Source organism: Oncorhynchus tshawytscha, linkage group LG11 (genome assembly GCF_018296145.1).
Source record: "Oncorhynchus tshawytscha isolate Ot180627B linkage group LG11, Otsh_v2.0, whole genome shotgun sequence".
NCBI classification, from domain to species: domain Eukaryota; kingdom Metazoa; phylum Chordata; class Actinopteri; order Salmoniformes; family Salmonidae; genus Oncorhynchus; species Oncorhynchus tshawytscha.
Genome location: NC_056439.1, coordinates 51,732,497 through 51,753,141, shown reverse-complemented (window position 1 = coordinate 51,753,141; position 20,645 = coordinate 51,732,497). Strand labels below are relative to the sequence as shown.

The 20,645-nt window shown below is 42.2% G+C and overlaps 1 protein-coding gene across 2 annotated transcripts; it reads right to left on the bottom strand.

The window, feature by feature from the left end:
• Window positions 1-283: 283 nt before the first annotated feature.
• Window positions 284-20,319, bottom strand: LOC112247674 (deubiquitinase DESI2). 2 transcript variants are annotated; one of them, XM_024416484.2, is made up of 6 exons: window positions 18,199-20,319; window positions 11,274-11,346; window positions 10,317-10,410; window positions 2,999-3,140; window positions 2,536-2,797; window positions 284-754 (listed from the first exon to the last, which is right to left on the bottom strand). In XM_024416484.2, the coding sequence occupies exons 1-5, from the start codon at window positions 18,235-18,237 to the stop codon at window positions 2,546-2,548; spliced, it is 600 nt and encodes a 199-aa protein (XP_024272252.1). In that variant the 5' UTR covers window positions 18,238-20,319; the 3' UTR covers window positions 284-754; window positions 2,536-2,545. The 2 variants fall into 2 exon arrangements, with proteins under 2 accessions (XP_024272252.1, XP_042186237.1); XM_042330303.1 differs by having other exon boundaries at window positions 284-2,797; window positions 18,199-20,318.
• Between the last annotated feature and the right edge of the window lie 326 nt (window positions 20,320-20,645).

Below are 20,645 nucleotides of genomic sequence, written 5' to 3'. Positions count from 1 at the left end.
ACACACTCTCATTCCCACACTGAATGAACGTGTATACTCATGTGTACATCACTGCCCCTCCGTGTCATTCAAAACATACTTTTTGTTGTTTTATTTTGACTTTATTTTTTACACTTTTATCTTTGACCATCATTCTATCCCCCGCCCATCAACTCCACTCCCACTTGCCTAGTCAAATGAAGGTTCTATAAAACAAATACATAGTTAGATTTTCCTCCCATTCAATGTTGTTTGTTTCAGACTCTGTGCGGCCTTATTGTATGCAATGCAACAGGACAAAATATATTGGTGTTATTCATGTATCTTTTTATTCCATTACCATTCTTAAAATTGTGGCATCGTCTTTCAATTCAGGGAAAAGCACATTACCAATTGAGGTTAAAATTGACACAATAGAAAAAGTTATCCGACTGTTCTTCTCTGTAGAAAGTGTCAATGGTAAAGTATGGAATACTGACCTTTACAGAACACATTTCAAACCATGGGTTCAATTCACTGACCTCTATGGAACCCATTTCAAATCCATGGGTTCAATTCACTGACCTCTATAGAACCCACTTCAACAAGAACACACATCTTCCTGATAATGCAAAAAAAAAGGAGTTACTGCATTAAAAAATAAATACAAATATAGATTATTTAAAAATATAAGTATATAAACAAATAAATAGTTTCCCCCCCACCCAGTTGTCATGGAGATGGTGTATGGTAATGAGACACCTGTGTAACAACCACAGGTCATGTGATTTCCTTCCTGAGAGGGGGATGGGGTTACAGAGGGGGTGGAGGCAGACAGACAGAGACAGTAGGCAAAGGAGAAGAGAAAGAAAGGACAATATTATTCTACAGGAATACAATGGAGTGGGCTTCACAAGCCATACTATTGAATCTACAAGTGCAGCATTATAAACACATGAACCGAAAAGGTCGAATAACATGTATCCTCATGTCTGTCTCATCTGAAAACAGCATTATTTATGTTGTTTTTTAATGGGATAGTAGTCAGTTTAGTACACTAGTCCAGGACTTGACTGGTAGGACCACTTCCCCCTTGTTTCAGGGAGCAAGTGTGTAAATCCGACTCATTCAGAGACATTTCCACATCAATTTAAAAAAAGACATTTAGAAAACAAAACCCCTTTTCCTTCACACAATGCTCCCACTGTAACCCAGCCCCCCCCATACACACCAACTCAATCACTCTGTGAAATCAGCTGGGAAGGCAGTAGGGGAGGCAGCGGTGAGTATCATCCAAGGCCTGTGATTCAACAGTTACTATGAGTTTCATCGTGAAAGATCTCCATGGAAGAAGAGTGTGACTTTCAGAGTCATCTGACAGTGTTATTCACGATAGTGGTAAATTGGCAAAAATACATGGGGGTGCAAGACACCATCTTGTTAAACAATGCACGAGACCATGCTATGGACAAATAACACCCTATAATATAAATATTCATATGATAAAATGAATACGATCAGAGATTAAATTTAGATGTCTTCACTTCTTGTTGTCAAATCCTTTGCTTTTTCATGACACATTGTTTCCAGTTAAGACGTTTAACAGAAACGTGCTCGTTCAAAACAACCCACAGGTAGTTACTCCCAAACAGAGAATATATATATCGCTATATATGGTTCTGCTTCTTCAACTTCTAAAATGGCCAGCATATTAACTTACCCCAAACACATCAACAAAACAGGCATCACTGATGATTACAACTGAAGGCCAAGTAAGGGAGTTATTGAACCTCTTCTGCTAATGGCACAATACCAGTAGTCTTAGACTGAGAGATACTTAAGACTGCATCCCAAAAATTGGCATAGGGTGCATCTCTGTGGTGTCAGATATACGTCTAGTCTAAAGAAGAAGCTGCTCTGAAAGGAGGGCATTAGGGATGAAGGCTGACAAAGGTTTAAAAATTCCTGGGAAAAAGACAAACACTAGAAAGTACCCCAGCCCTATAGTACATACTTTACCTTTATTTAACTAGGCAAGTCAGTTAAGAACAAATTCTTATTTTCAATGACGGCCTACCGGGGGTTAACTGCCTGTTCAAAGGGCAGAACGACAGATTTGTACCTTGTCAGCTCGGGGATTTGAACTTGCAACCCTCCGGTTACTAGTCCAACGCTCTAACCACTAGGCTACCCTGCCGCCCCTACATAATGTAGCCGTGGTCCATCTGAGAGAACCATGCCATGGTCTGAGTTAGTTTGTCAACGCCTATAACAAATCCTTCAGAATATATCTATCGTACTCTAAAAAAGGGAGAAAAGCAGGAAAAGGATCCAAGTGGATTTTGCAGGTCCCCTTGGCCCGGCGGCTTTATGAGTTAGTACTAGCAGGCTAACTAATCATCCGTCCCACGTCTCTGTTCTCAGAGTGGTGGTACTATGAGGTCAGGTGGTTATTCAGTCAGGCCCACAGATATAATATCACTACACATCCCCTGCAGGGCTGAGCTGGTGACCTTCTGGTCCAGAGGTCAAAGGTCATTGAAAGATAGTCCTATTGGCTATTCTCTTCAGACCTACAGTTATTGGTTCAGACTCGTGTATGGCGACAGCTGTGTGAGGATCCGGTGCCAGCCCCAGTGGTCCCGGAGGCTGAGTTGGGGTCCTCGTCGCTGGACTCTCCGGCCTCCCGCTCATCCTTGTGGAGCCCCATGCTGATGTGGCTCTGGAGGGCAGCGGGGGTCAGCCACTCCTTAGGGAGGCAGGTCTGGAGGAAGGGCACGCAGGAGCTGAAGTAGGCCAGGCGGTTCACCCAGCGAGGGATCTCACGCCCACACAACAGCTGGAATAGAAGGAGGACAACAACAAAAAAATACTCCACCTAAAAATGTATTTTATTTTCAATAGGCATTATTAATTTAAAAAAAAAGTTTTTTATCCAGTTATCAAGTTATTCACAATAACGTAAATATATTTCAGATATTGTATGTGTGATCAAAGAAACAAAATGTTGAATAATTGCATGAATGTTTCTCATACTGACCTCAGACAGCGAGGATGAGAAGTGGTTGCAGTTCTTGTGCATTAGATGGTAGGAGTTGCCCTTGAAATCTGTTCCCAGGTCCTCCATGATTTTATCCATATCCTCCACAGCAAAGTCTGTTGTGCCCAAAGCGATGGCCTCCCTGTGTAGAACGAGGAGAAAACAAAGCTGATACGGACATACCAAACTTGGAGATAGCGGGGCTGGGTGTAACGGGGAAATATTTCATTAATTCCTCACCTGTATATTATTTACTGTAACTAAGTACTGGAGGTTCCTATCTATAAGTACTGGAGGTTCCTACCTATAAGTACTGAGGAAACTACCCATAAGTACTGAGGTTCTTATCTATAAGTACTGAGGAAACTACCTATAAGTACTGAGGTTCTTATCTATAAGTACTGAGGTTCCTACCTATAAGTACTGAGGTTCTTACCTATAAGTACTGAGGATACTACCTATAAGTACTGAGGTTCCTACCTATAAGTACTGAGGAAACTACCTATAAGTACTGAGGTTCTTATCTATAAGTACTGAGGAAACTACCTATAAGTACTGAGGTTCTTATCTATAAGTACTGAGGTTCCTACCTATAAGTACTGAGGTTCTTACCTATAAGTACTGAGGTTCCTACCTATAAGTACTGGAGGTTCCCACCTATAAGTACTAGGGATACTACCTATAAGTACTGAGGATACTACCTATAAGTACTGAGGATACTACCTATAAGTACTGAGGTTCCTACCTATAAGTACTGAGGATCCTACCTATAAGTACTGAGGATACTACCTATAAGTACTGAGGTTCCTACCTATAAGTACTGAGGATACTACCTATAAGTACTGAGGTTCTTACCTATAACTACTGAGGTTCCTACCTATAAGTAATGAGGTTCCTACCTATAAGTACTGAGGTTCCTACCTATAAGTACTGAGGATACTACCTATAAGTACTGAGGTTCCTACCTATAAGTACTGAGGTTCCTACCTATAAGTACTGAGGTTCCTACCTATAAGTACTGAGGATACTACCTATAAGTACTGAGGATACTACCTATAAGTACTGAGGATACTACCTATAAGTACTGAGGTTCTTACCTATAAGTACTGAGATTCCTACCTATAAGTACTGAGGTTCCTACCTATAAGTACTGAGGTTCCTACCTATAAGTACTGAGGATACTACCTATAAGTACTGAGGATACTACCTATAAGTACTGAGGATACTACCTATAAGTACTGAGGATACTACCTATAAGTACTGAGGTTCCTACCTATAAGTACTGAGGTTCCTACCTATAAGTACTGAGGATACTACCTATAAGTACTGAGGATACTACCTATAAGTACTGAGGATACTACCTATAAGTACTGAGGATACTACCTATAAGTACTGAGGTTCCTACCTATAAGTACTGAGGTTCCTACCTATAAGTACTGAGGTTCCTACCTATAAGTACTGAGGTTCCTACCTATAAGTACTGAGGATACTACCTATAAGTACTGAGGATACTACCTATAAGTACTGAGGATACTACCTATAAGTACTGAGGTTCCTACCTATAAGTACTGAGGTTCCTACCTATAAGTACTGAGGTTCCTACCTATAAGTACGGAGGTTACTACCTATAAAAAGTCTACCGGTGTTGAATGTTATGGTTAAAGTTTGGCTCCATTCTGGGTCTGGGACACAATGATAATGTATCTGTCACACTGTGTGATTCTGTAGCAGCTGATGTTGTGGTCTTCCTACAAGCGTCTCAGTCTGGTGTTTAGAGAACATTTGGTGCTATCTGATTAATATATACAGTGCCTTCAGAATGTATTCATAACTCTTGACTTTTGTTGTGTTACAGCCTTATTCTAAAATGTATTAAATAGATGTTTCTCGCCCCTCTACGCACAATATTCCATAATGACAAAGTGAAATAATGACAAAATGAAATGCAGAAATATCTAATTTACATAAATATTCACACCCCTGAGTTACAATCCCCTTTGACAGTGATTACAGCTGTGAGGCTTTCTGGGTAAGTCTGTAAGAGCGTTGCACACATTGATTCTACAATATTTGCCCATTATTCTTTTCAAAGTCATGGCTAGACAACCATTTTCAAGTTTTGCCATAGATTTTCAAGCAGATTTTAAGTCAAAGCTGTATCTTGGCCACTCAGGAACATTCACTGTCTTCTTACTAAGCAACGCCAGTGTAGATGTGTCCTTGTGTGTTTAGGTTATTGTCCTTCTGAAATGTGAATTCATCTCCCAGTGTCTGCTGGAAAGCAGACTGAAACAGGTTTCCCTCCAGGGTTTTGCCTGTGCTTAGCTCCATTCCATTTATTTTTTATCCTGAAACACTCCCCACTCCTTAACGATGACAAGCATACCCATAACATGATGCAGCCACCACTATGCTTGAAAGTATGGAGAGTGGTTCTCAGTAATGTGTTGTATTGGATTTGCCCCAAACATAACACTTTGTATTCAGGACAAAAAGTTAATTGCTTTGCCACATTTTTTGCAGTATAACTTTAGTGCCTTGTTGGAAACAGGATGCATGTTTTGGAATAGCTGTATTCTGTACAGACTTCCTTATTTTCACTCTGTCATTAGGTTAGTATCATACATACTCCATGATACTAACCTAATGACAGAGTGAAAATAAGGAAGTCTGTACAGAATACAGCTATTCCAAAACATGCATCCTGTTTCCTGTTTCCATGTTGATCAGTATCTCTACCTGCACATTCATCTTCTGCCGATCTACCATTCCAGTGTTTAATTGGTATATTGTAATTACTTCGCCACCATGGCCTATTTATTTCCTTAACTTACCTCATTTGCACTCACTGTATATAGACTTTTTGTTTTCTTTTGTTCTACTGTATTATTGACTGTATGTTTTGTTTATTCCATGTGTAACTCTGTGTTGTTGTATGTGTCGAATTGCTTTGCTTTATCTTGGCCAGGTCGCAGTTGTAAATGAGAACTTGTTCTCAACTAGCCTACCTGGTTAAATAAAGGTGTTCTCAACTGGCCTACCTGGTTAAATAAAGGTGTTCTCAACTAGCCTACCTGGTTAATAAAAGGTGTTCTCAACTAGCCTACCTGGTTAAATAAAGGTGTTCTCAACTAGCCTACCTGGTTAAATAAAGGTGTTCTCAACTAGCCTACCTGGTTAATAAAAGGTGTTCTCAACTAGCCTACCTGGTTAAATAAAGGTGTTCTCAACTAGCCTACCTGGTTAAATAAAGGTGAAATAAAGGAAAAAAGTGTTTATAAAGTCATTTGTGTTTATAGATTCCGTTGAATTCAAGCAACAGCCACTAGTCTCTTGTATGAGCAGGTGCAATAATATCCACTTCACTTTCATGCTCATATCAAGTGGCAGCTGTACTCATCCAGGGACATCCTCTACCAGCCCTCACTCACCTGCTCTACATACAGCTTATTGGAGGGCATGTTTGCAGCTTTACAGCAAAGAAAACTACTTGTCTCTAGCCTAAACGGTTAAAAAATATGACCCATATTACCGAAGGTGTCTTTAAAAAAAAATAATTGTTGGGATTCGAGTGCATATTATATAGTTATTGGTTTGATAACAAACAACGTTGTTCAGTCATGTTACCTAGCAACATGGTAACAAACAACGTTGTTCAGTCATGTTACCTAGCAACATGGTAACAAACAACGTTGTTCAGTCATGTTACCTAGCAACATGGTAACAAACAACGTTGTTCAGTCATGTTACCTAGCAACATGGTAACAAACAACGTTGTTCAGTCATGTTACCTAGCTAGCTAAACAACATGGTAACTTGACAGTAGGTTTAGGCACATTTGATTGGCCCAGGAGGAACGGAAAAGGATTAGCTTCTCGGGAGATGTGCTTCAAAAGGTTGGATTCATATAGGCCCAGTGGTGTAAAGTACTGAAGTAAAAATACTTTCATGTACTACTTAAGTATTTTTTTGTGGCATCTGTACTTTACTTTACATATTTTTGATAACTTTTACTTCACTACATTCCTAAAGAAAATTATGTACTTTTTACTCCATACATTTTCCCTGACACCCAAAAGTACATTTTGAATGCTTAGCAGGAAAATTGTCTAATTTACACACTTATCAAGAGAACATCCCTGGTCATCATCCCTACTGCCTCTGATCTGGAGGACTCACTAAACAGAGAACATCCCTGGTCATCTCTACTGCCTCTGATCTGGAGGACTCACTAAACAGAGAACATCCCTGGTCATCTCTACTGCCTCTGATCTGGAGGACTCACTAAACAGAGAACATCCCTGGTCATCCCTACTGCCTCTGATCTGGAGGACTCACTAAACAGAGAACATCCCTGGTCATCTCTACTGCCTCTGATCTGGAGGACTCACTAAACAGAGAACATCCCTGGTCATCCCTACTGCCTCTGATCTGGAGGACTCACTAAACAGAGAACATCCCTGGTCATCTCTACTGCCTCTGATCTGGAGGACTCACTAAACAGAGAACATCCCTGGTCATCTCTACTGCCTCTGATCTGGAGGACTCACTAAACAGAGAACATCCCTGGTCATCTCTACTGCCTCTGATCTGGAGGACTCACTAAACAGAGAACATCCCTGGTCATCCCTACTGCCTCTGATCTGGAGGACTCACTAAACAGAGAACATCCCTGGTCATCTCTACTGCCTCTGATCTGGAGGACTCACTAAACACATGCTTTGTTTGTAAAGGATGTCTGAGTGTTGGATTGAGCCCCTATCTGGAAATAAGAAAATGTGTCCGTCTGCTTTGCTTAAAATAAGGAATTTGAAATTATTTATACTTGTACTTTTGATACTTAAGTATATATATATATATATATATATATATATATATATATATATATATATATACACACTTATGTGGTAGTACATCATATATATATTTTAAAAAAAACTAATTTTAGACTTTTACTCAAGTAGTATTTTACTGGGTGACTTTCACTTTTACTTGAGTCATTTTCTATTAAGGTACCTTTACTCTTACTCAAGAATGACTATTGGGTCATTTTCTATTAAGGTACCTTTACTTTTACTCAAGAATGACTATTGGGTCATTTTCTATTAAGGGATCTTTACTTTTACTCAAGAATGACTATTGGGTCATTTTCTATTAAGGTACCTTTACTTTTACTCAAGAATGACTATTGGGTCATTTTTGCACCAGTGTATAGGCCTAATGTAAGCCTAAACAATACTGAACAAAAATATAAAAACACAACATGCAACACTTTCAACATTTTTACTGAGTTACAGTTGATATGAGGAAATCAGTCCATTTAAATAACTTCATTAGGCACTAATCTATGAATTTCACATGACTTGGCTCATCGCGTTCTAGCGAGCGGGGCGGTGCGCCTGCAGGCTGACCTCGGTTCGTCAGGTGAAAGGTGCTTCCGGGTTAAGCGGGGCGGCTGTTAAGAAGCGCGGTGTTTTTAAGGACGTATGACTCGACCTTCGCCTCCTGAGCCCGTTGGGGAGTTGCAGCAATGAGACAAGATCATAATTGGGGAGAAAGAAAATGGTAAAAAAAGAAATAAACAAAATGGTCCTCACAATGGGCCACAGTATATCTTCATGGTATTCCTGTGCATTCAAATTGCCATTGATAAAACGCAATTGTGTTCGTTGTCCGTAGCTTATGCCTGCCCTTACCATAACCCCACCGCCACCATGGGGCTCTCTGTTCACAACATTGACACCAGCAAATCGCTCGCCCCCTCCATTCTAAATCAAATCAAATCAAATTTTATTTGTCACATACACTTGGTTAGCAGATGTTAATGCGAGTGTAGCGAAATGCTTGTGCTTCTAGTTCCGACAATGCAGTAATAACGAGCAAGTATATATATATATACGTATATATACACGTGGTCCGCGGTTGTAAAGCCGGTTTGACGTACTACCAAATTCTCTGAAAAGATGTAGAGAAATTAAACATTCAAAAATTCCGCAAAAAAAAAAGCTAATTTAAAGCGTTTAAAACCAATATATGGTCACTATGCCAGGGTTCTCCGAAAATAAGATTGTCGCTGCGCCACATTAGCGGCTTGGCTGCGCCACTATGTAAAGATATTAGAGCAAAGTGAAACTGATAATGACACAGTAACTTTGATCGCCAATGACACTGTTGTGAATTGCGAAACATGCCAGTCATACATTCAGAAACTTTATTATGTTCCTCAGTTAATTCAGTGCATTTCAGCAGTAGGTCTAGTCTATCTCGACAGAGAGCGCAGCGTCGTCCAATCATACAAACTTGTAACCGCAATTAAACTAAATGCAAATGACTGAAGTTTTCTAAGCTTACTAGATAACCTCCAACGAATGACAAAATATCTCCTATTTGTCAAAATCAAGTTGATGATTATACAGATAGATCAGCTCATGAATAAAAGGGCGATGGAGAGTGGAAATAGTTTTAATATCAAGGTAACTGTTTTTAAAAAAAAATCCATATCTCCTCGCCTACGGTTTGTTGATCACACATTCTCTACTGAAGCTCTCATAGGGGGCAGCAATACGAGACAGCGCAGAGAAGCGGGTGAAATGTTTTAAAGCAGTATTTTGACATGGCAAGAGACGTGCTTTTTAATGCAACCTATGGATTACAGAATAAAGTTAGGAATTTATGCGAGACAGGAGTCAGAATTTTGCGATTGGGATGATAGAAAAATAGCCTAGACTCTATAGAAGGCTACGACGCGAGTCAATAGATACATAATACTCTTGATTTAGGTTACATTGTTGCAAGCTAAATGTTTCTGATTAGTGATCGATGAGCAAACAAATAAATTATCTACCACTTTTACTTGTCCAGCCAGAGATCAATTAACCAAATATACACTTGCATAACAAGTTAGCAAAATGTTCTGATTGGCTAATATATGAGCAAACATAAATAATGATCATTAGCACTCACATCAATTTAGCGCACATTTCCCCATTCTAATTGTTACCTAATGATTCAGTGAAAACAAAAATGGAATGATTTATAGAGGAGTCCCCCAAACTTGAATCAAAGCAGCGCGATTGGGCTGTCCCAATCAAAATGGCGCTGAAATGACCAGCTACTGTAGGCGACCACGCATGACTATTGCTTTAAATTAGTATAATGGTTGGATATGACTTTGGGAGTTTCAGTGTAAGCAAAAATTGAATACATGCCTTCAATGAATAGCATTAGCCTCATTTATTACAATATATCATTGACCACTTTTTTATGTGACAAGGCACTCTGTAGAACCCTGTGTGTGTCTGTGATGAAGTAAACTCACTTGAATTTGAAGGTCTCTCCTAATTCAGTGGTGTTTCCAGGGTTTATTTCAAATATACCACTAAATGGGTACGGATGACCTCCATACGCAAACTCTGTAATAAAGATGAGAAGAAAGGAACACATTGAACATCAGAGATGTATCGTCGCTCACATTACAGGTGTGAGGAATGAAAAGAGAAAAAGAAATGCTGTCACCACCTCGCCTTCCAACAAAGGAACTGTGTAGCAAGCTGAAAGTGAGAAGATATCGTGTTGGTGTGAGAAGATATCGTGTTGGTGTGAGAAGATATCGTGTTGGTGTGAGAAGATATCGTGTTGGTGTGAGAAGATATCGTGTTGGTGTGAGAAAATATTGTGTTGGTGTGAGAAGATATCATGTTGGTGTGAGAAGATATCGTGTGGTGTTCGATCAATGTGTCATCCTGGCTGATAGGCTCCTCATGACTACTTAATCTATTATAACGCAGAAAAAAACATCCTCATATTTTTTTTAAACGATGAATTACCCTGTGAAAGTTACGTGATCTTCTGCGTTACTTCTGGGTCGTGTCCCCTAATCTTTTGAACAGGCTTGACGATTATATCATCAAATTCGAGAAAATGCAGACGTGTAAGAGATACATAAAAATCACACGTGTAAGAGATACATAAAAATCACATGTGTGTGTATGGGTGTATTTACACCTGCCAGATGCCTTTCATCAAGTGTTTAATAAATAAGGTCGGTCGGTCGGTCGGAAAACTCTCTCTCTCCACACATTATGATTCAATGGTGAGTAACTCGGGAGGAAAGAACAATAAAATGACAGAACCTCAATGGGATGGAAGCTGTAGAGAGAGAGACGTTCCACATCGAACATTCCATTTAGCCAACAGCACACTGACTGAATGAATGAATGGGTGAGTGAGTGAATGGCTGGATGAATGAAAAAGTAATGAAGGTCTTCCTCTGTACCTCGGCCATAGATCTCAATGCCTGAGTGGTAGACTCCAACACCCAGAGTGGAAGTGTACTCGTTGATCCAGTACTGAATATAGAGAGAGAGAGAGAAGAGAGAGAGAGAGAGAGAGAGAAGAGAGAGAGAGACAGAGAGAAGAGAGAGAGAGAGAGAGAGCAGAGAGAGAGAGACAGAGAAAGAGACAGAGAGAGCGAGACAGAGAAAGAGAGAGAGAGACAGAGAGAAGAGAAGAGAGAGATTCAACAGTTAGATGTCCTGGAACGGTTGGAATGCCATTTTTCCCCCCTTCAAAACTGAAATATGAGAGCGAGTTTGCGTGTTTAAAAATAAAAATTAAAAAAAACACACATTTTGTATTTTGAATTTCAAATCCTGAAATTAAATGCACAGTAAAATTGTAATCAAAGTGTTAATAGAAGCATTGACCACCAAACCACACAGAAACACCGGGAAAGTTCAAAAAGGATGCTACTCATAATTTCCCCTACACATACAGTGATGGTCCTATTCCTCCCCTCTCTTACAGAAACCCTCTCTTCCCAATCAGGGTACCTGTAATAAAGGCTAATCGAGTGTCTCAGATTAGAAGTGCTGTTTTCAGTTTAGCCTTTTAGAGCAGAGATAATAAGGTCACATGGGACAGGGAAGACCTGATCCGAGATCAACTTTGTACGTATGGACCCAGACTTTCGGTAGCACCCCATCACCACAGATTCTCCTCCCTAAAATCACATTTTATTTGTCACACGCTTCATAAACAAACAAGGTGTAGACGAACAGTGAAATGCTTACTGATGGGCCATTTCCAACAATGCAGAGAGAAAAATTGAAAAATAATAACACAAGGAATAAATACATAATGGATACCAGGTAATAACATGGCTATATACAGGGAGTACCAGGTAATAACATGGCTATATACAGGGAGTACCAGGTAATAACATGGCTATATACAGGGAGTACCAGGTAATAACATGGCTATATACAGGGAGTACCAGGTAATAACATGGCTATATACAGGGAGTACCAGGTAATAACATGGCTATATACAGGGAGTACCAGGTAATAACATGGCTATATACAGGGAGTACCAGGTAATAACATGGCTATATACAGGAAGTACCAGGTAATAACATGGCTATATACAGGAAGTACCAGGTAATAACATGGCTATATACAGGGAGTACCAGGTAATAACATGGCTATATACAGGGAGTACCAGGTAATAACATGGCTATATACAGGAAGTACCAGGTAATAACATGGCTTTATACAGGAAGTACCAGGTAATAACATGGCTATATACAGGAAGTATCAGGTAATATCATGGCTATATAGACGGGGTACCAGGTACTAACATGGCTATTTACCCGGGGTACCAGGTAATAACATGGCTATATACCCGGGATACCAGGTAATAACATGGATATATACAGGAAGTACCAGGTAATAACATGGATATATATACAGGAAGCATCAGGTAATAACATGGATATATATACAGGAAGTATCAGGTAATAACTTGGCTATATCCCCGGGGTTCCCATAATGACAAAGCGAAAACAGGTTTTTAGAAATGTGTGCAAATTTATTACAAATAAAAACATTCAGGCCGGCCTCCCGAGTGGCGCAGTGGTCTAAGGCACTGCATCGCAGTGCTAGCTGTGCCACTAAAGGTTCTGGTTTCGAGTCCAGGCTCTGTTGCAGACGGCTGTGACCTGGAGACCACAGTTGGCCCAGCGTCGTCCGGGTTAGGGGAGGGCTTGGCCGGCAGGGATGTTACGATCCCATCACGCACTAGCGACTCCTGTGGCGGGCTGGGCGCAATGCACGCTGACACGGTTCGCCAGGTGTTTCCTCCGACACATTGGTGCGGCTGGCTTCCGGGTTAAGTGGGCGTTGTGTCAAGAAGCAGTGCGGCTTGGCTGGGTTGTGTTTCGGAGGACACACGGCTCTCGACCTTCGCCTCTCCCGAGTCCATATGGGAGTTGCAGCAATGGGGCAAGACTGTAACTACTACCAATTGGATAACACGAAATTGGGGAGAAAAGGGGTTAAAAAAGTACACATTTAAAAAAAAATAATAAACAGGTATTCAGACCCTTTGGTTTGAGACTCTACATTGAGCTCAGGTGCATCCTGTTTCCATTGATCATCCTTGATGTTTCTACAACTTGATTGGAGTCCACCTGTGGATAAATTCAATTGATTGGACATGATTTGGGAAAGCACACACCTGTCTATATAAGGTCCCACAGTTGACAGTGCATGTCAGAGCAAAAAAATCAAGCCATGAGGTCGAAGGATTTGCCAGAGCTCCGAGACAGGATTGTGTCGAGATACAGATCTGGGGAAGGCTACCAAAAAATGTTTACAACACAGTGGCCTCCATCATTCTTAAATGGAAGAAATTTGGAACCACCAACTCTTCCTAGATCTGGCCGCCCGGCCAAACTGAGCAATCGGGAGAGAAGGGCCTTGGTCAGGGAGGTGACCAAGAACCCGATGGTCACTCTGACAGAATTCCAGAGTTGGGAGAACCTTCGAGAAGGGCAACCATCTCTGCAGAACTCCACCAATCTGGCCTTTATGGTAGAGTGGCCAGATGGAAGCCACTCCTTTGTAATAGGCACATGACAGCCCGCTTGGAGTTTGCCAAAAGGCACCTAAAGGACTCTCAGACCATGACAAATAAGGTGTTATTGTCTGATGAAACCAAGATTGAACTCTTTGGCCTGAATGCCAAGTGTCACGTCTGGAGGAAATCAGGCACCATCCCTATGGTGAAGGATGGTGGTGGCAGCATTATGTTGTGGGGATGTTTTTCAGTGGCAGAGACTGGGAGACTAGTCAGGGTCGAGGGAAAGATGAACAGAGAAAAGTACAGAGAGATCCTTGATGAAAACCTGCTCCAGAGCTCTCACGACCTCAGACTGGGGCGAAGATTCACCTTCCAACAGGACAACAACCCTAAGCACAGAGCCAAGACAACGCAGGAGTGGCTTCGAGACAAGTCTCTGAATGTCCTTGAGTGGCCCAGTCAGCGCCCCGACTTGAACCCGATTGAACATCTCTGGAGAGACCTGAAAATAGCTGTGCAGCGACGCTCCCCATCCAACCTGACAGAGCTTGAGAGGATCTGCAGAGAAGAATGGGAAAAACTCCCCAAATACAGGTGTGCCAAGCTTGTAGCGTCATACCCTAGAAGACTCGAGGCTGTAATCGCTACCAAAAGGTGCTTCAACAAAGTACTGAGTAAAGGGCCTGAATACTTATGTAAATGTGTTATTTCAGTTTCTTATGCTTAATAAAATGTGTATCATTTCTAAAAATCTGTTTTTTTGCTTTGTCATTATGGTGTATTGTGTGGAAAATACAATTGAATACATTTTAGAATAAGGATGTAATGTAACAAATTGTGGAAAAAGTCAAGGGTTCTGAATACTTTCTGAATGTATTTCGCTTGGGGGTAGAAGCTGTTCAGCGTCCTGTTGGTTCCAGACCTGGTGCATCTGTACCGCTTGCCGAGCAGCAGCAGAGAGAACAGTCTATCACTTAGGTGGCTGGAGTCTTTTACAACTGTTAGGGCCTTCGTCTGACACTGCCTAGTGTAGAGGTCCTGGCTGGTAGGGATCTCTGCGGTATGCAATATCCTCTGTAGTGCCTAGTGGTCGGGTCCCAAGCAGTTGCCATAGCAAGCGGTGATGCAGGCAGTCAAGATGCTCTCATTGTTGCAGCTGTATAACCTTTTGAGGATTTAAGGGCCCATGCTGAATCTTTTCAGCCTCCGGAGGGGGAAAAGGTGGTGTCGTGACCTCTTCACGACTGTGTTGGTGTGGTAGGACCATGATAATTCCTTAGTAATGTGGACACACCGATGAACTTGAAGCTCTCGACCTGCTCCACGACAGCCCAGTCGATGTGAACGTGCTCGTTGGTGTGGATGGGGGCGTGGCTCGAACCTCCGTTTCCTGTAGTCCACGATCAGCTCTTTGGCTTGCTGACATTGAAGGAGAGGTTGTTGTCCTAGCGCCACACTGCCAGGTCTTGGACCTCCTTGCTGTAGGCTAACTCATCATCGTCGGTGATCAGGCCTACCACCGAGTCGTGTGTGGCCATGCAGTCGTGGGTTAACAGCGAGTACTAAGCACGCACCCCTGAGGGGCCCCAATGCCAAGGATCAGCGTGGAGGATGTGTTGTTGCCCACTCTAACCACCTCTAACCAGCAGGAAGTCAAGGATCCAGTTGCAGAGGGAGGTGTTTAAGCCCAGGGTCCTTAGCTTAGTGAGCTTGGAGGGCACTATGGTATTGAATGCTGTCAATTAACAGCATTCTCATGTAGGTGTTCCCTTTGTCCAGGTGGGAAAGGACTGTGTGGAGTGCAATAGAGATTACATCATCTGTGGATCTTTTGGGGCGGTATGCAAATTGGAGTGGGTCTAAGTTTCTGGGATGATGGTGTTGATGTGAGCCATGACCAGCCTTTCAAAGCATTTCATGGCTACAGATGTGAGTGCTTCGGGCCGATAGCTATTTAGACCGGTTACCTTGGCGTTCTTGGTCAAAGGGACTATGGTGGTCTATTTGAAACATGTAAGTATTACAGACTAGATCAGGGAGAGGTTGGGAATGTCAGTGAAGACACTTGGCAGGTGGTCAACGCACGCTCCGTCTGGCCCTGCGGCTTTGTGAATGTTAACCTGTTTAAAAGGTCTTACACACATCAGCTACAGAGAGCATGATCACAGCAGTCATCCAGAACAGCTGGTGGTCTTATGCATGGTTCAGCTTGCGTCACTGGGCAGCTCACGGCTGGGTTTCCCTTTATAATCCGTGATAGTTTGCGAGCCCTGCCACATTCGACGAGTGTCAGAGCCGGTGTAGTAAGACTCGATCTTGGTCCTGTATTGATGCTTTGCCATGTTTGATGGTTCATCGAAGGGCGTAGCGAGATTACTTACAAACGTCTGGATTTAGCGTCCCGCTCCTTGAAAATGGCAGCTGTAGCCTTTAGCTCGGTGCGGATGTTGCCTGTAATGGATGGCTTCTGATTGGGATATGTTTGTACGGTCACTGTGGGGACGATGTCTTCGCTGCACTTATTAATGAAGCCTGTGACTGATGTGATACACTTCTCAATGCCATCGCATAAATCCCCGGGAACATATTCCAGTCTGTGCTCGCAATCAGACCTCATCCTGTACCCGTGTGTGTGGGGTGGAAAGGGGGGGGTAAAAGACATTCACAGCCCACCAGCTGGACCCTCCATTAATAATAGAGACTTTCCTGACTGACACGGTGCTAGTGGAACACTATCTATAAGCTTACTGTTGCAGGCTCTCACATACGGTATCCAACCAACTATTCTGTCTTAATTAGAATTGGTAAACTGATAATGCAAAGAAGCTAACTTTATTTTGTGGACTAGATTACTAGAGTGCTTTGCTATTATGTCTTGCGTCTATGCAGTCTAACACTGGAATGATGCTTGCAGTCTCTGAGGAACTCCCACATTACATTCAATTGTCTTTCCATGCAGAAATATCATGCCTCATTTCACACCCATCCTCCAATATCTCTGTCTGTCTCTCTGCGTCACTGTCTTTTAGAAATCAACCCATCACTCCTTCAGTTCTCTCAATGCACAGGCACGGAGTACAGTAATTCAAACGTATTCCTGTCTTCACTTGTCTAAGGTTCTTATTGTTGTTTTTCAAAAATTGTTTAGGACTAGAGCTCTACGAACAAGGGTTGGGGCGAATTCCATTTCAAATCGACTCATTGCTTTTCAATGAGGTGCTCCCGAGTCCCAACCCATGATCACTTCTCTCTCTCTCTCTGGGGTCGCACCCTTCTCTCTCTCGCTCTCTGGGGTCGACCCCTTCTCTCTCTCTCTCTCTCTCTCTGGGGTCGACCCCTTCTCTCTCTCTCTCTCTCTGGGGTCGACCCCTTCTCTCTCTCTCTCTCTGGGGTCGCACCCTTCTCTCTCTCTCTGGGGTCGCACCCTTCTCTCTCTCTCTCTGGGGTCGCACCCTTCTCTCTCTCTCTGGGGTAGCACCCTTCTCTCTCTCTCTGGGGTAGCACCCTTCTCTCTCTCTCTGGGGTCGCACCCTTCTCTCTCTCTCTGGGGTCGCACCCTTCTCTCTCTCTCTCTGGGGTAGCACCCTTCTCTCTCTCTCTGGGGTAGCACCCTTCTCTCTCTCTGCAGTCTCACCCTTCTCCAGCAGCCCCTGCATGACCTGTAGTGTGCCAACCTGAGGGTCCCAGACATAGAGCAGTCCGGGCAAATGCCAGATGGGCCGGTACATCTTTAGCCCAGTGGGCCGGTCTAAATGGTGGAGTTTCGAGCAAAATACTGTTACCACAATAGGCCGGTGTGGTAGAAATGCCCGGGCTGATTTATGGTCCCAGTCTGTCCCTACTCCCAACAAAGCAGAGCAACACTGGGATTTAATCAGGCGTTTTTAGCAGCTGTGACTTTCAGCTCCACTGGGGTCCTCATCTGTGACTGCTGGCCTGGAGACTTCAGAGGAGAGGTGAGGAGCCAACTATGCACCTGCCTGGTTGTCAAATCCATCCCTGTGTGTGTGTGTTGGTTCTTCTATCCTTGTGGGGACCTAAAATCCCCTAAAAGTCCCCACAAGGATAGTAAAACAAGAAAAATAATCCCTCGTGGTGACATGTCCCACGTCCCCTTGAGGATAAAGGGGTTAGAATTAGGTTTAGGGTTTGGGTTACGGAAAATAGGATTTTGAATGGAAATTCATTTTAGGTTCCCACTAGGATAGAACAAATAGCGTGTGTGTGTGTGCAAAGAGACTAACTATTGTATATTGTGTGTGTGTGACAATAGTAGGTTAAGTATGTTACATTGATTTCCATGCAAAATAATATCACTGAGTGTAAACACGCAATCTTACCATATCATACACATTAAGGATGACAGGTTCATTAGCCATGGTTTAATCCTGAGATGGCAAGGCAACGTCGTCCTCTCACTCCGACGTAATTGCTCTGGGAATACTTAGCACCTCTCGGCCCCGACACCCAAGAAGGCGCATAGGATGGTCCTCTGCTGATGTGCGCTTCCCGGATGGGCTACTCACACCGCGGCGTACTGGACTGAACGGAGCACCAGGGTAGATGAATGATGGTTATTATAATAATGTCTGTCATGCTCTGTCCTCAGCCAAAATAATACATTCTGTCCAATAATTCTGTCCGTTCAAAAGCTACGAGTATCTAGACTCTAGAGGTCGATACAAAAGTATCAATTATCAAAGCGGGGAAACGTAATATTTCGCTTTCTGGCTGTAAAAACCACAGGCACGCACAAAACAAATCCGTGTAGTTAGCTCACTAGCTAGCTCGAACTAGCCAGTTGCAGAACTTTTATTAACAAGGCCCATTACCAAGCGAGAAAAATAAGGGCTCTGGAAACCAAACCTTCCGTTGCCTCTGTTATCGCATAAACTGCGATCAGCTAAAACAGCACAGCTGGCCTGGGAGGATGATGATGATAATCAGAGGTTGAGACGAAGAGAGATTGATAAATGGGCCCAAAATCTGTCTTATCCAGCAGGTGGCGTTTTTTGAAAGTTTTTTTTTTTAACCTTTATTTAAACTAGGCAAGTCAGTGAATAAGAACAAATTCTTATTTACAATGAGTGTGGAATTTGGTTAACAAAAAAAGTAATGATTTATTTGCAAGGTGTGGCTTTATTTGATCGAATATAAGTTTCGTATTGTTTAAGTTGTTATGAGTGTAACGTTACCGGTATAAGTAGGACACGTGATATCGCGGAAACATTTGAGAGAAAAAAACAACTTTATATCGGAGATCTGTCCTCTCATTGGCTAGAATGGTCCCATCTGATCTTGCCTCCTACCGACTGCTTTCCATCTTGAAGACAGTCATTTTAACAGAGTTTGAGTATCTGGTTAATCACTGGAGTATCTGGTTAATCACTGGAGAATCTGGTTAATCACTGGAGTATCTGGTTAATCACTGGAGAATCTGGTTAATCACTGGAGTATCTGGTTAATCACTGGAGTATCTGGTTAATCACTGGAGTATCTGGTTAATCACTGGAGTATCTGGTTAATCACTGGAGTATCTGGTTAATCACTGGAGTATCTGGTTAATCACTGGAGAATCTGGTTAATCACTGGAGTATCTGGTTAATCACTGGAGTATCTGGTTAATCACTGGAGAATCTGGTTAATCACTGGAGTATCTGGTTAATCACTGGAGTATCTGGTTAATCACTGGAGTATCTGGTTAATCACTCGAGAATCTGGTTAATCACTGGAGATTCTGGTTAATCACTGGAGTATCTGGTTAATCACTGGAGTATCTGGTTAATCACTCGAGAATCTGGTTAATCACTGGAGAATCTGGTTAATCACTGGAGTATCTGGTTAATCACTGGAGTATCTGGTTAATCACTCGAGAATCTGGTTAATCACTGGAGAATCTGGTTAATCACTGGAGTATCTGGTTAATCACTGGAGATTCTGGTTAATCACTGGAGTATCTGGTTAATCACTGGAGTATCTGGTTAATCACTCGAGAATCTGGTTAATCACTGGAGATTCTGGTTAATCACTGGAGTATCTGGTTAATCACTGGAGTATCTGGTTAATCACTCGAGAATCTGGTTAATCACTGGAGAATCTGGTTAATCACTGGAGTATCTGGTTAATCACTGGAGTATCTGGTTAATCACTGGAGATTCTGGTTAATCACTGGAGTATCTGGTTAATCACTGGAGTATCTGGTTAATCACTGGAGTATCTGGTTAATCACTCGAGAATCTGGTTAATCACTGGAGAATCTGGTTAATCACTGGAGTATCTGGTTAATCACTGGAGTATCTGGTTAATCACTGGAGTATCTGGTTAATCACTGGAGTATCTGGTTAATCACTGGAGAATCTGGTTAATCACTCGAGTATCTGGTTAATCTGTGTGATGCTTTTTGTACGAATCCGGGATATTAACTGCAGAATATCACTTCTCTCAAAGGCGGCGATAAGGCAAAAAAATATATATATATATATATATAGATAGATAGCATATAACAGATAGCTGGCAATAGATCTCCGTATTGTTTTAAGGTTCACTTCTGTCTTGTCAGCTGTGGTGGTAAAAGCTAGCAATAGCGCAGGTATAGGACGTATCCAAGCCATGATCATTGTAGCTGGTGAAGCAGTTGAGTTATAGTAAACAGTCGCGGATGATGTGGCTTTTCATCACACAGACAGATTGAGAGTCGAGTCGTTTTCCTGTAGTTGGCTACTGTCCTCCGCCTGTCTGTCCGATGATATCCTCCCCATCCCAACATTATCTCTCACCGGAACAACAA

What these genes read in the sequence shown, in the direction of transcription:
- LOC112247674 (XM_024416484.2), bottom strand. Translation starts at nt 18,237, where the DNA reads ATGGCTAATGAACCTGTCATCCTTAATGTGTATGATATG. An exon ending in GGAGAGACCTTCAAATTCAA is followed by an intron (nt 3,141 to 10,316) that starts GTGAGTTTACTT and finishes CGTTCTACACAG; the next exon opens with GGAGGCCATCGCTTTGGGCA. An exon ending in TCTCATCCTCGCTGTCTGAG is followed by an intron (nt 2,798 to 2,998) that starts GTCAGTATGAGA and finishes CTTCTATTCCAG; the next exon opens with CTGTTGTGTGGGCGTGAGAT.